The 13,967-nt window shown below is 40.2% G+C and overlaps 1 protein-coding gene across 1 annotated transcript in view; it reads left to right on the plus strand.

Annotated features, from left to right (window-relative positions):
• IQGAP2 (IQ motif containing GTPase activating protein 2) overlaps nt 1–13,967 on the plus strand; it is a 292,564-nt gene that overhangs the window by 134,409 nt on the left and 144,188 nt on the right. Inside the window, 1 exon segment of the mRNA XM_049766526.1 lies at nt 13,739–13,895. Within this exon segment, the coding sequence (XP_049622483.1) occupies nt 13,739–13,895 (157 nt within the window).

The raw sequence follows: 13,967 nt of genomic DNA on the forward strand, positions 1-13,967 counted from the left end.
ATATTTCTTAACAGCACACAAGGCAATCTAAAGCCATCAAACTTACGTAACTCCTTAAACATTAGATGCATAGTATTTTTTTTACATTTCCTGTACATGCATATTAGCTTAAGTTAACCTCAAATTTTAAGTGGGTGCGTTTTAAGGATTAGAGTCAAAGGAGTACAGTAAAAACGGTGTTAGAGTGGCAATTGTTGTTTGCATAGGCCCACCAAAATATGAGAGGCATGGAAAGGAATAACCTTGGCCTAAATACAAAGAGATCCTACCCCTGAAGTTTCCTGGCAAAAGACCAGCTCTAGGCCTCAGGAAAGTTATCGTTCGCTCCAAGACATTGTCCGTAGCGCCAACACACTTATCACACAGTCTCTGTTGTTGGTCTCATGTTTCTGTATTAAAGATTCTGGAATCTGCATGTCCTACATTGAAGTCATGATGTGGAGTGCCTTCTCGTTTCACCTCACCATGAAAGGGCAATGCAGGAAGCCCTGTCCTGTAAGCAGGTTGTTGTTGTTAAGTCTTCTCAGTGTTAAGGGAAGTCTCTTTTGAGCAGGACGATGTCTGAGCGGTGGTAGGGTCTTCCGTGGTAGAGGATTGCTTCCAGGTGATGTTATAGACAAACCTCACCATAAAGGGGCAATACAGCAAGCCCTGTCCAGTAAGCAGGTCATTGTTCTTGTTGTCTTCTCAGTGTTAAGGGGTGTCTCTTTTGAGTAGATCAATGTCAGAGCAGCTGTAGGCCGACACTGTATTTTTGAAGTACATAGCTTCCCTGGTTTCACAGTGCATAGTTGGAGAGAATCTGTTTAGAGATGATGAACCTAGCATCTCACTAACCCCCTTGATTTCAGTGATAATTAAATGAGATTTGGGACGTAGAGTCCAAGCTAGAATGAGTTATGGTTTGGGGACTGGAATACAGAGAAGCTTTTGACAAGGTCAGCATCAGAACACTCACTTTCACTGCCACATGCCAGGACCACTCTTTACCTACCAACAGTTTCAAATTACATCTCACCTTTAGAATTCTCTGCTGGTTATCTCCTGCCATACACACTTCCATGGGGCATAACCCATGCCAGTCTCTTCCTTTCCATTTATAAGCATCCCCTGTGGTAAACCGACTCATCCCCAATCTATTCTCAGCTGAAACACACACCTGTAACAGAAGATGAAGATAAGTCTGATATTTAGAGTAGCCATACAAACACTTTTTTCTACTCTTCAAACTCTTATTTTCATAAAACACTTTCTCCAGGTTTTTACTCTTAAGATTCCCACAATATTGGCATGCCAGCCACAAGTCCTTGCATCCTGGCCTCACATCTGGTAAGGACTAGGCAATTTTATAGAGGAGTTTCACAGACAGCCCTTAGATAGGTATCCACCCCTTTAACTGACCTGCTTGAGGTTTCCAGTGGTAAATAGAGGTTTGAACCCAGCTGTCACCCTGACAGTATACACATCTGCCATCCCCAGGAGCCCAGGACAGATCATTCTAGATGAATGTGGGATGCAGTGCATCAGCTGCAGTGGGCCCATCACTCTCTGGAGGGTCTTCAGGGTCCTTGTCACCTTTTCTGTGGGTGTTCACAGACAGATAGCTCTACTACTCCATGCATAGAATGCCAGAAGACAAGCCACCTGTCTTCACCTTCATCCTGCCTCCCTTCCTTAGTGTCTGCTGGGCTAAGCCCTTCTCTTTCCTGTCTCCTTCTTCAGTGTCTCCTTGGCTCTGTAAATCATTCATGTCTAGCCACACAAACCTTTTTTGATCTCTCTCTCTCTCTGCCCGTCTCTCTCTCTCTGCCCGTCTCTCTCTCTCTGCCCGTCTCTCTCTCTGCCCGTCTCACTCTCTGCCCATCTCTCTCTCTCTCTCTCTCTCTCTCTCTCTCTCTCTCTTCTCTGCCCATCTCACTCTCTGCCCATCTCTCTCTCTCTCTCTCTCTCTCTCTCTCTCTCTCTCTCTGCCCGTCTCTCTCTCTCTCTGTCTCTCTTTATGTTCACAATCTAAGAATTTCCGAAATTTTCTGGTTCTGATTCCTTTTAGCTTACTTTAAGTGCTCTCTCTCTCCTCCCACTTTTACATTAAACAGCAAGGAGAATGGAGGTCTTGCACTGGATTTGTTGTTCATGGCCATTCTTCCTTCTCTTTCTGAGCCGTAAAGCTAGGCTATACTTGCGGTTGGAGAGATGTAAAAAGATTCTTGAGCCTAAAATTTCCCTCAATCTTTGACTCTCAAACTCTATGCCTGTTAGAGAAAGAAAAAAAAAATGTTTTACTTGGTGAGTTACTTGACCAGTTAAAACAGGTTAAGGCATTTGCCTTGCTTGCAGCTGACTCCATTTAATCTCCAGCACTGCATATGACTCCCCAGAACACCATTAGGTGTGGCCCAACTCACCCCACTTCCCACAAAAGGCATGTTTTCTTGTTTTCTTCTACTTCCTTTCTTCATCACAAACCATATGAAATTACAAACTAACATTTTTCCCGACACATTTATTACTGTCTTTGTTTGGTCTCTGATGTTATGTGTCATCAGCAAACAAGTTATTGTTTTTTTAATGCATTGTTTTTTTATGTTTTGGAAAGAGAGACACTTTAGAATACACTATTGTTTACATTGTTGATGGTAAAAATATTAAGATACATGAAAATATCTCCTCTGTTATAAGATTATGCAGGAAAATCCACTGATAATATTTTGCTGTATAACTTTCAGATTGTGTATGTTGATTTAAATATGTGTAGTTTTGGGCCCGGAGAGATAGCACAGCGGCCTTTGCCTTGCAAGCAGCTGATCCAGGACCAAAGGTGGTTGATTCGAATCCCGGTGTCCCATATGGTCCCCCGTGCCTGCCAGGAGCTATTTCTGAGCAGACAGCCAGGAGTAACCCCTGAGCACCGCCGGGTGTGGCCCAAAAACCAAAAAAAAAAAATATGTGTAGTTTTAGAAGTAAAATTACTATATTGTTTTGTATCTTTTTATTTTCTCTTAAATTTGCCACCAGTAGTTTCCACTCCTTCCTTCCTTCCTTCCTTCCTTCCTTCCTTCCTTCCTTCCTTCCTTCCTTCCTTCCTTCCTTCCTTCCTTCCTTCCTTCCTTCCTTCCTTCCTTCCTTTTCTTTCCTTTCTTTCTTTTTCTTTTTTTTTTTTGGTTTTTGGGTCACACCCAGAGGCTCAGTGCTCAGAAGTCGCTCCTGGCAGGCTCAGGGGACCATATGGGATGCCGGGATTCGATCCCGGGTCCTCCTGTGTTGGCCGAATGCAAGACAAATGCCTTACCGCTGTGCTTTCGCTCTGACCTCCAGTTTTCCACTTTTTAAAATATTCCTTGGAAATATCTAATAACAAGACAACATTCTCTCCAATAGTGGACATATGATTTTGTTAGATGCTACAGTTGCTTCCAATTTTTGTGTTGTCCAAAAATCTTAGCTCGGCTCAATTTTTGAAGCAACTGTCACAAGATGAAATATTTAGGTTGTACTTTATTTTTTGTTTGCTTTTGTTTTGTTTGTCACTGGGCCACACCCGGTGACACTCAGGTGTTACTCCTGGCTATCCACTCAGAAATTGCTCCTGGCTTTGGAGACTATTTGGGACGCCAGGAGATCGAACCTCGGTTTGTCCTAGGCTAGCGCAGACAAGGTAGTTGCCTTATGGCTTGTGCCACTGCTCCAGCCCTTTTAAATTACTTTTTGTGCTTTAAATTTCTTAATGTGCTTTTTTAAGACGTTGAAAAGTTTGGTGGTTTAGATTTTGTTTTTTTTCCGTTTAAAATCTGATTGTGGGACAAGATATGTCATCTTTCTTGGTTTTACTGCCCTTTTTTAAAAAGGGAAGTGATGACTCAGTGTTAAGAGAAAAGTAAATGAAACTTTTATGTGCTCTAGGTTTGATGGTTTGCAGTAATTATTTACTGTTATATCAGATTACTTTCCAGAAAGTTTGTACTTCTAGTTCAAAACTACTCAAGAAGGTTGTCTGGCTGAGAATTTGTAGAATCAAGTGTTGAACACCAGTAGAAAAGACAGAAACTTCCAGGAAGATCTGATTTATCCTACTTTTATATTCTCCAAAACCCAGGATACTGAAGTTTCTTTTTTTCTGCTTAAAGATTTCTTTTCAGACATGGATTTTGTCGTTTTGTTTTGGGGCCACACCTGGAATATGCTCAAGAATTACTCCTGACAGTGAACTGGCATTGAACTGGGGTTGGACACATGTGTGTCCTGAAATATCTCAGGCCCCAAGTTATTGGTTACTTTATTATTCTTATTTTGGGTTCATAAATAGGTGGTTGGTGCTCAGGTCTTACTCCTGGCTCTGCATTCATTCTGGTGGGATTCAGGGACCGTATGTGTACCAGATATTAAACCAGTCACTTTTCCCCCACTATATAAGCATTTTATTTAAAATGTTTAAGTCAAAGTATTATTAAAACATAGTCAAATATTTGACATGTGAGCCAAATCATTTAAGAGCAACCCTTCATCTATTTTCTCTCTAATCTTTCAAATGTAGAAGCTCAAGACCAGATTTCAGCTTGCTGTGCATATTAAGATTAAAAACAAATGCATGCTTTTATCATTTTTATTTTTTTGCAGGCTCATTGCTTTGTGCAATGCCTACCTACCTTAACATTTTAGCACATGTAAATGTCTTGTGTTTGTGCCTCTGTGTTTGCCGAACCAGCTGTCTCTCCAACCTGTGGTTTGTATCTGTATGATAGATCGTAGGCAGATAGCTGACTGGGCCAAGTCTAAATAGCACATCAGTAAAAAGTCTAATTGATCTAGAATTCAGAAGACTTACTAATAGGACATGTTTTTAAATAGTAGTAGGTTCTATGAAATTCTTTTTTTTTTAATTTTGAGAATAAATTTTCATACCTTAATTGGCCCTACAACAGATTTGAACCACAAAGTAGTCAGACTCTTACTTTTCAAACCATTCTGTTTATTTTCCTTTCTTCTTCATCCCACATTTAAGGGAACCACAAAGGGAGAACAGAGATCATTATGTATTAAGTATACTTCTCTAAAAGTCATTCACACACAAAGATTCTTTGACGTATTTCTTTAAAGAGAAAAAAACCCATGAGTGGACTTCTGGCTGCCAGTTCTCAGCTGCTTGTGCTCTGCTGGTGCCACTTTGTTTAATCTTCAAAACCAACGTTCAATCCCTAACCTCCGTGAGAATTGGGCACTTTCTCCTCTCTAAGTGAAGGGATTTCGTCTGATTCACCATTTGGAACAGTGAGTGGAAAGTACTAGAGGCTCAAAAAATATTAACTGGATGAATTGATCTGTCAAGGTAGCACATCTTGTAAGGGGAGAGAGGCCCAGATTGGAACTGGAAGACACATCAGCTCTGGTGGCTAATATTCGCTGTGTTTGTATGGCTAATATTCTCCGTGTTTGTATGAGGGGCACAGTGCTCAACAGTTCATACAGTTTACTTTTCCTACAGCCCCCAACAGAAGGGAAGGTATACCGTGAATATGTTCATCTTATTTACTTCTACTATTGGGGAGTTGGGACCACACCCAATGGTGCACTCAGTGCTTACTACAGAAGGATTTGTGGGGCACCATATGGGCTTTCAGGGTTTGAATCAGGATTGCATGCAAGACAAGTGTCCTAGCATTGTACTCTCTGTTTAATTCCTTAAAATGTTCATTAAACAGGACACACTGCAATTGTGCTGGAGTAGATATTAGCTTTTGCATGCTACTGCTTCTATGTACTGCCGCCATCTCCTGACCAAAAAAATTACCAAGTACTCTGGGGGAAAAAATGGGTTTCTGTGCTCAAAACATCTGACAGAGGTTGGGTTAGAAGTAATTCAACTTAGTCCCTACTTTAGAAATTCATGGTTGGGGGTGTGGTGTTGGAATATTGTACTCATAAAACCCTATCATTAACAGTTTATTATAAGTCATTGTGCTGAAAATAAAAAGTAAAAATTTAAAAAAATTCTTGGAACTCAGGAAACTAATGCCACTTATCAATCTAAAAGAGAGGCCACTTTCTCTAAACACAGTGGGTGGCCCTCACTTCCCTTCTCCCTCAGCCACTCTTATAGTCTTACACATACATACATAGCCTTTGTTCTTGGAGCATCCATTTTCCAGGAAATGGCCAAACTAAACAGATTCTTTGATTTTGTTTGTTTTTACTTTTTGTTGGGGGGAGGGGAGGGTTCAATAGTTATGCTTAGGATTTAGACTTGGTTGTAGGATTTTGACTGTGCTCAGGAATTAATGAGCCCTGTGCAGGGCTCAGAGGATCATAGGGGGTACTGGGAGACCAACTCCAGTTCAGCTTCCTACCCTATACCCACTGGATTTTTATCTCTGGCCCCCAATCTCAGCAGACACTGTTCTGTCACCTCATATCTAGAAAGAGGGAAGAGGCCAGTCCCTCCGTATTTGCATCTTATCTCCTATGCATGGTTTTGCTGGCCAATGATTCAGTGAAAATGTTTTAGTATTATTTAATCATTCCATGCCATGTCTTACAGCAAATTAAATAGGTTTTGTATGCAAGAAGGATGAGGGTCCATAGAGACCCACCTTGGTTGTGTGATGTGTCTCTGCCTGCACCCTCTTCTTCCTGAGCTAGTGAGTCTGAAAATATCCTGGGGACCATTATGAATCTCCAGCGAATGAAAAAGGTTCCCACGAGAACTTCATCTACTCCTGTTGACATTTCATTTCCTATTGGCTCAGAAGGTGACTGGTTAGATATACATATAAAAATATCTGGTCACTGTCTTTATTCTTTGTAAAATGTTGCATATGCTGGTTTTCAAAACATTTAGGGGAGAAAAATTGATTCAGGATACTTAAGAGTTCACGGAACTGGGCTTTGCATTGACATAGTGTATGTAGGAAGAAAAACCACCTCATTTTCTCCTCTTGGCTAGCAGATCTTCTTTTGGGACATTTATTCCATACGGTGCTGCTTGATAGAGACTAAGATTTATGGGTGTGATTTCCTGAATAACAATTCAGATAGCAAATGCCCTCAGCTAAACAACTTTCATATGCTCTGCAAGGCACAAAATAGTAGAATGAAAGAGATAATTATATAAGATTTTAATTTAATTTTTTGATCTCGTTGCAAAACAAAACTATGTTAATTAATTTTGGACTTGACCTGAAACTGGAAAATGTTTATCACCCCATAATCCCATAAAATTGTTCACGCCCCATAATCCTTCTACTAGCCCATCTCACTTCCACCTTGCACATGTACGGAATCAGATCAGTAATGGAAGCCACCTCAACTCAAAATAAACATACGGAAGAGAGGATTCCATGAGTGAAAAAAGGAAATTCCTTGTATTTCTGTTTTGTTCCTCTGTGCCCAGGAAGTTATCCAAGTTTCCCCTGCAGAGAGAAAAGAAATACTGGTGGGAAAGGAGTTCTTCTACACCGAAACAGAAACAGGCTAAAAGTAACTTTTTACATTTACAGCTGATTTTTAACAGTGATGCTGGGATAACTGGATAATCAGATGCAAAACAATGATTTTGTATACTCACCTCTACCAACTACATAAAGAACTGATATATAAGAAGTAAAATCACAAATCTCAAAACACAGAAAATATTTTGTGACCTTCAATTAAGCAATGATGTCTTCAACATGATTCCAAAAAGACAAAAAAGTTTAACAAGAAAATTGGATTTATTAAAACTTTTAGTTTTTCTCTTCTAGAGAAGCCCATGTCTCTCTTGAAGACATTTCTCTTTCACACTCCTCAACTTTCTCTAAATTTGGATTCATTTAAACAAGAGTGTTTATTGTGCTTTCAAAGCTAATATCAAGAAAAGTATAATATTTTACACAGAATGGAAAATATTTTCAAATCAGATATTTAACAATGGGTATATGTATACATATAATATGTATTGATTGAAAATATATAAAATATATTTAAAAAGGCAACTCACCTACTGTTGAATTGGCAATGAGTCCCAGTAGAAGTTACATAAAAGTAATAATATGCACTTAAAAATTAGTCAACTGGGAGATGAAAATCAAAACCATAATGAAATGCTACTTTGCTTCTATTAGATGACTTTGATTTAAAAGAAGGACGTAAGGAGGCTTATTTGGCTGGGGAGGCCATGCTCAGGTGTTATTTTTGGCTCTGCCCTTTGGAATTACTCCTGACTGTTCTGAAGATCATTTGGGGTGCTGGGGATTGAAACCAGATTGGCCATGGATTGGCCACTTGGTGAGGCAAATGTCCTACCCACTATACTATCTCTGCAGTCCCAACATTACTGGTGAGAATGTGGAATTTTGCAGCTACTTTGGAAAACAATACTGAAAGGGTTTTTTTTTTGGCGGGGGGGGGGGTAAGGGAAATATTAGAATTTTGGGACATAGCCAGCGGAGCTCAGGGCTTACTACTGTTATCTGTTCTCTGTGGCTCAAAGATCACTTCTGGTGATACTTAGGCTACAGATGTGGTACCAGAAATCAAACCTGGGTTGACCATGCTCAAGGGAAGCACTACACCTACTATATTCTCTCTCCAGCCCCAGGCAACACATTCTTTAAAATATTACATTTAGGGCCAGAGAAATAGCACAGCAGAAGGGCATTTGCCTTGTATGTGGCCGTCCCAGGAGGAACCTGGTTCGATTCCCTGCATCCTATATAGTCCCCCAGCCTGCCAGGGGCGATTTCTGAGTACAGAGCCAGGAGTAATACCTGAGTGCTGCTGAGTGTGACCCCCAAACCAATAAATCAATCAATAAAATTTAAAAAATAAAATATTACATTAATAGTTTATTAGTGTATTTAAAATATTTATTGTTTATTTAAAATATTGGTTTATTTAAAATATTACATTTAGAGTTTATTTCTCAAATAATCTATTGAAGGAAAATAAAAACATGCATCCCTGTAAAACTTGGGCTTTTAAGGGTCAAGAATATAGCTAAAAGTAGAGCAGAGGCTTTTCATGTATAAGTCCTTAGTTTGAAATCCCAGCTACACAAAAACAGTCACAGTTAGACACTAGTGCTTATGACTCAGCTAAAGAATAGGGGATAAATACCAATCCACTAAAACTGAGATGGAAAAACTAAAATGTGACATAGCCGTCATTGGAATATATTTGGCAATAAAAAGGCAATGATGTAAATCACATAGAAAACCTTGAAATCTCAAAACTTATCCTAAGTGAAAATGCTGTCACAAAGGCATAACTTGGATAATCCATTTGAATGAAATAGCCCAAAATACAGGAACGTACAGATAAAAATAGACTACTAAGTTGGGGGGGTTGGGTGTAACTGGAAAATGACTGCTTGGGAGTATAAGAATTTTTATAGTAAGAAAATATCCTAAAATTAATTGTGGTTGATGGCCTCATAGCTCGACCTGTGAATGCACTAACCATCATTTATTATATGGATCCTAAATGGGAGAGTAAATGGTATGTGGATTATTTCTCAATAAAACTCATGGAATAAAACAATCATAATTAGTTTCACATTGCATTCTTTTATGAGCTCTTCCTCAAGAAATAAATATGAGTGCTAAGAATGCTAAGTGGCCTGTTTCAGTACAACTTAGTTGGTGACCACAGAGCCACTCTGTACCAGTTCAATTGTCACTACAGTGTGATTGTTGTAAGGAGTTTGATTTAAGCAAATCATTAAAAATTATCATTAAAGGGCTGGAGAGATAGCATGGACGTAGAGTGTTTGCCTTGCATGCAGAAGGACAGTGGTTCAAATCCCGGCATCCCATATGTTCCCCTGAGCCTGCCAGGGGCAATTTCTTTTTTTTTTTTTTTTAATTTTTATTTTTAATTATGAGAACAAGGGTGCAAAGAAAGAGGACAAGGTAAAGTTACAATGGAAGGACAAACACCCATAACATAATTCTCAGAAGTCCCCTTGCTGATATCTTAACTTTGAAATTTCAGCCAAAGAACATTTAAGATAAATAAGACAGAATCCATGTACAATTACTCTGTCCCTCAAGTCCAGGGGGCACATTTCTAAGTGTAGAGCCAGGAGTAACGCTGAGCGGCTGCCTGCCTGTGACCAAAAAAAACAAAAACAAAAACAAAACAAAACAAAAAGTTACCATTTAAAAATAATGATGATGATGATGATGATGATAATAATAATAATAATAATTAAATAATAATAATAATAATAATAATAATCTCCCCAGCCCCTCAAGTTGTTTATTTCTAGCTCTCTGCCCATGATCCTGAGTGCCAACTTTTTCTCCTCCTACTCCTCCAGGTTGTCAATTTACCTCCCAGGAATCAAATGTAACTCAATTATGGGGATTGGTCATAAAAGCAGTTACAGTTTTTTTAAATCATTTCAAGTAATTATTTGAACTCAGATTGCATTTTAATAGGAAATAGCAGGATGCTGTAATTTGTCATTTATTTTCATTAGAATCCCATTCACTGCATATGGAGTTTTGGGAGAAGGGATCACATTTAGTGGTTATATATAGGTTTTTGTACACAGGAATTACTCCTGGCAGGGCTCAGGGGGGGACCCATAAGTGGTGAAGAGGTGACTACATGCAGGCAAGTTGCCCTCCCCACTGTACTATTGCTCCAGTGTTGGAATAACCAGTTTTTACTTTATTCAGGATAATTCTTCTTTGCATGTGCTTGTCCCACTTGGGTGGGAGATACCTCTATATTGGCCCCCTATCCCTACCTCTTCTCCACCGCTGGAAGTGGTCCTCTTTCCAATAAAGACTGAGAGTCGAGACCTCTTCCAGCTGCCCATTTGCCTGCTGTACTTTTTTTTTTCTGTTTGCAGATAACTGGTGGTGGAAGTTCCTGGATCTCTTTTATCTCCCTAACCTTTGTGGTTTATTGTCGCATTGCTTCCAGACCCCGTATACCCCAATCCACCCCCAGGATGGGTATGAAGCTTCCACTACACTCCAGCCCTAGTGGATTGACTTGTAACAGCCACTTTTTGTTTTCTTGTTTAACAGAAAGGGCATGATGATTTTTATTGGACTCATTAAAAAAAATGGTTTCATGGATCTAGTATATCATAGTCTTTAGCTTTTTGTGTGGAAAAACCAATATCTCCTTATTCTCTTTGTGCCTCTGTGAATATCTCGGTTCCACTCTTGCTCAGCTCCACATTGTGGGGGTGCGGGGCTTGCATGAGCATTATGGTCCCATTCCCCTAACCCTTTTGCCCCTTATGTTGGGAAAAATCTGAAGTTCAGGGATAACTTACTAAGTCACACAGTGAATGAGTCTACAGCTCCCCTCCCACAAAGCCCCTCTCCTGGTCAAGGAGGCTGCTTTAGCCTTGGCCCTTCCTAGACTGTCATGGTGTCCTGTCCCTGCTTCCTTGAATGGCCTCCTGCTTCCGGCCTGACCAATGCCTTGGGTCCCACCAGACCCCACACAGAGTATTCTGTCACAATGAGATTTATTTTCACAAATTCCCATGTCAGCATGTTATTCTTCTGCTGGGGGACTGCATGGACTCCCCTTCCTGTGACAATAGCTGTCAGCATGTCTCTCGGCTGGGACTTCCATGGCCTGCTCCCTTGTATGTGCTCAGCTTCATTTTCCCTCTACCCGTGCCACTCCCAGCAGTGCCTCAAGTCTTGTCTGGTTTTCTCTCATGTTTCCTTCTTCGTTCTGCCTAATCCCAACCCTACCACCAGCCTTTTCAAATCCTCCAGTTTCTAGTCCAAATCCCATGGGTCATACCCCACTACCAACTTTTTCATATTACCCCTGTGACTTCAGTTATTGATCCCTTCTTTTATCCAAACCTTTTCTCCATATGCCCCCACTGTTAACATGGAGTCCAACAGCCACTTACGTGTTTATCTCCTTTCTCCCTGGAACTCTGTTGTCTTTCCTGTTAATTTTAGTGCTCTCTGAAGACAGGGCTTATGTTTTTATTTTCCTCTAGGTCCCCATGCCAGGGTTAGTGAATACTCCTTGCTTATTTGGGTACCTCTAAGCTTTCAAAAGATGATGTTCAGAGCAGTTCAGATATTTAACAATGTGCAGTATGGACCCGGGTCAATTATGAATATTGCAGAACAGAGTTCCACAGTATGCCATGTGCTGTGTTGCTGGCCTTCTGAGGGAACTGGCTACACAAATAAGGCATTTGCACTAACTTGGTGATTTGTTTATGGATCTGTGGCAGGGAAGTCAAAGCCCCTCTACACTGTAGCCTGCACCCCTTCTTGCCTTTCACAGGAACTCATGGGTCAGGAAAGGGTGGGAATAGAATACCCTCCTCTGTGTCAATGAGGAGAAGCTACTTGGCCTGGCTTTCCTGCTGCTGTAGGTCCCTGAGCCAGCATTGACGTTGGTTCTCTTTTTTTCAGGGATGGCACAGATTTTTCTTTTCTTTTCTTTTCTTTTCTTTTCTTTTCTTTTCTTTTCTTTCTTCCTTCCTTTCTTCCTCTTTCTTTTTCTTTCTTTCCTCCTTCCTTTTTCTTTCTTCCTCTTTCTTTCTTTCTTTCTTTCTTTCTTTCTTTCTTTCTTTCTTTCTTTCTTTCTTTCTTTTTCTTTCTTTCTTTCTTTTTTCTTTCTTTCTTTCTTTCTTTCTTTCTTTCTTTCTTTCTTTCTTTCCTTTCTTTCCTTTCTTTCCTTTCTTTCCTTTCTTTCTTTCTTTCTTTTCTCACACCTAGCAGTGCTTGGGGAGTTACTTTTGGCTCTGTGCTCAGGGGTCATTCCTAGTGTTCCCCAGGGGACCAAATGGAACATGCCAGGGATTGAATCCAGGTCAGCCATTTGCAAGGCAAAGACCCTACCCACTGTACTATCGGTCCAGCCCCTCATCTCTCTTTCTTCATACTCTGGGGTCAAGAATGACCTAGGTAATACCTTCTTAAACCTTTGCATTCCCTTATGCAGTTATTCTAACTGCCATATATGAGTGATATTCTGTATTTATTCTTCTTCTGGCTTACTTCATTTAACATGATATTCTCCAGTTCCCTCTACATTTGGAGAATTCGTTTATTTTATCATAAAAGGAATGTGTATTTTTGTTTGTTCGTTTTTGGGTCACACCTGGCAGCGCTCAGGGGTTACTCCTGGTTCTACGCTCAGAAATCGCTCCTGGCAGGCTTGGGGGACCATATGGGATGCTGGAATTTGAACCACTGTCCTTCTGCCTGCAAGGCAAATGCCCTACATCCATGCTATCTCTCCAACCCCAGAATGTACATTTTTTATAGAAGTTAGTTTTCTGAAATTTTGATGCTCCATTTTCAAAATACTTTCCAACCTCTTCCTATACTCATTTATGGATATGAGCTCACTGTGGATTTGTACCATTTTTGTCTTTGCTCTCCCTGGGGCAAAGCCCCTATTTAGAATCTTTTCTGCTAAGTGCTCATAAACTTGGAACTAATTTTTCTATAATTCCAACAGAATAGTTTCCTCCACATAGAATGACTGGGCCCCTTTCCTCTTTGGCAACAAAGTGAACTGTCAGAGGTTTTGATAAAAGTGAAATGGACCAGCCCTGGCATGGCAACCTCTGAACTTTGATTCCCTCCAAGTATCTCATGTACATATCCTCTTTTTCCTTCTGTGCTCCCAAAACATTTCTGTTCTCTTTGTGGCTGTCTCCAACATCCAGAGAAAATTCTACATCTGGACATTTCTACCAAGTTTCTGGATGGGAGTCACATTAAAGGTTTTTGTGTTTTTGTTTTAACCCCTTTAGATGGATGGAAGTCTGCTTAGTTGAAGAATTGCCACCAACCACTGAACTGGAAGAAGGACTCCGGAATGGAGTTTACCTTGCAAAGTTGGCCAAGTTCTTTGCACCGAAAATGGTATCGGAGAAAAAGATCTATGATGTGGAACAAACGCGTTATAAGGTAACTGAGAGTTAATTGGTTTTGGCTTCCAGCTAAAAGTGAAAGTTCAGTATTTTCTTTCCTTTCCCTCCT

This window comes from Suncus etruscus, chromosome 2 (assembly GCF_024139225.1).
Source record: "Suncus etruscus isolate mSunEtr1 chromosome 2, mSunEtr1.pri.cur, whole genome shotgun sequence".
Classification (NCBI taxonomy): Eukaryota; Metazoa; Chordata; class Mammalia; order Eulipotyphla; family Soricidae; genus Suncus; species Suncus etruscus.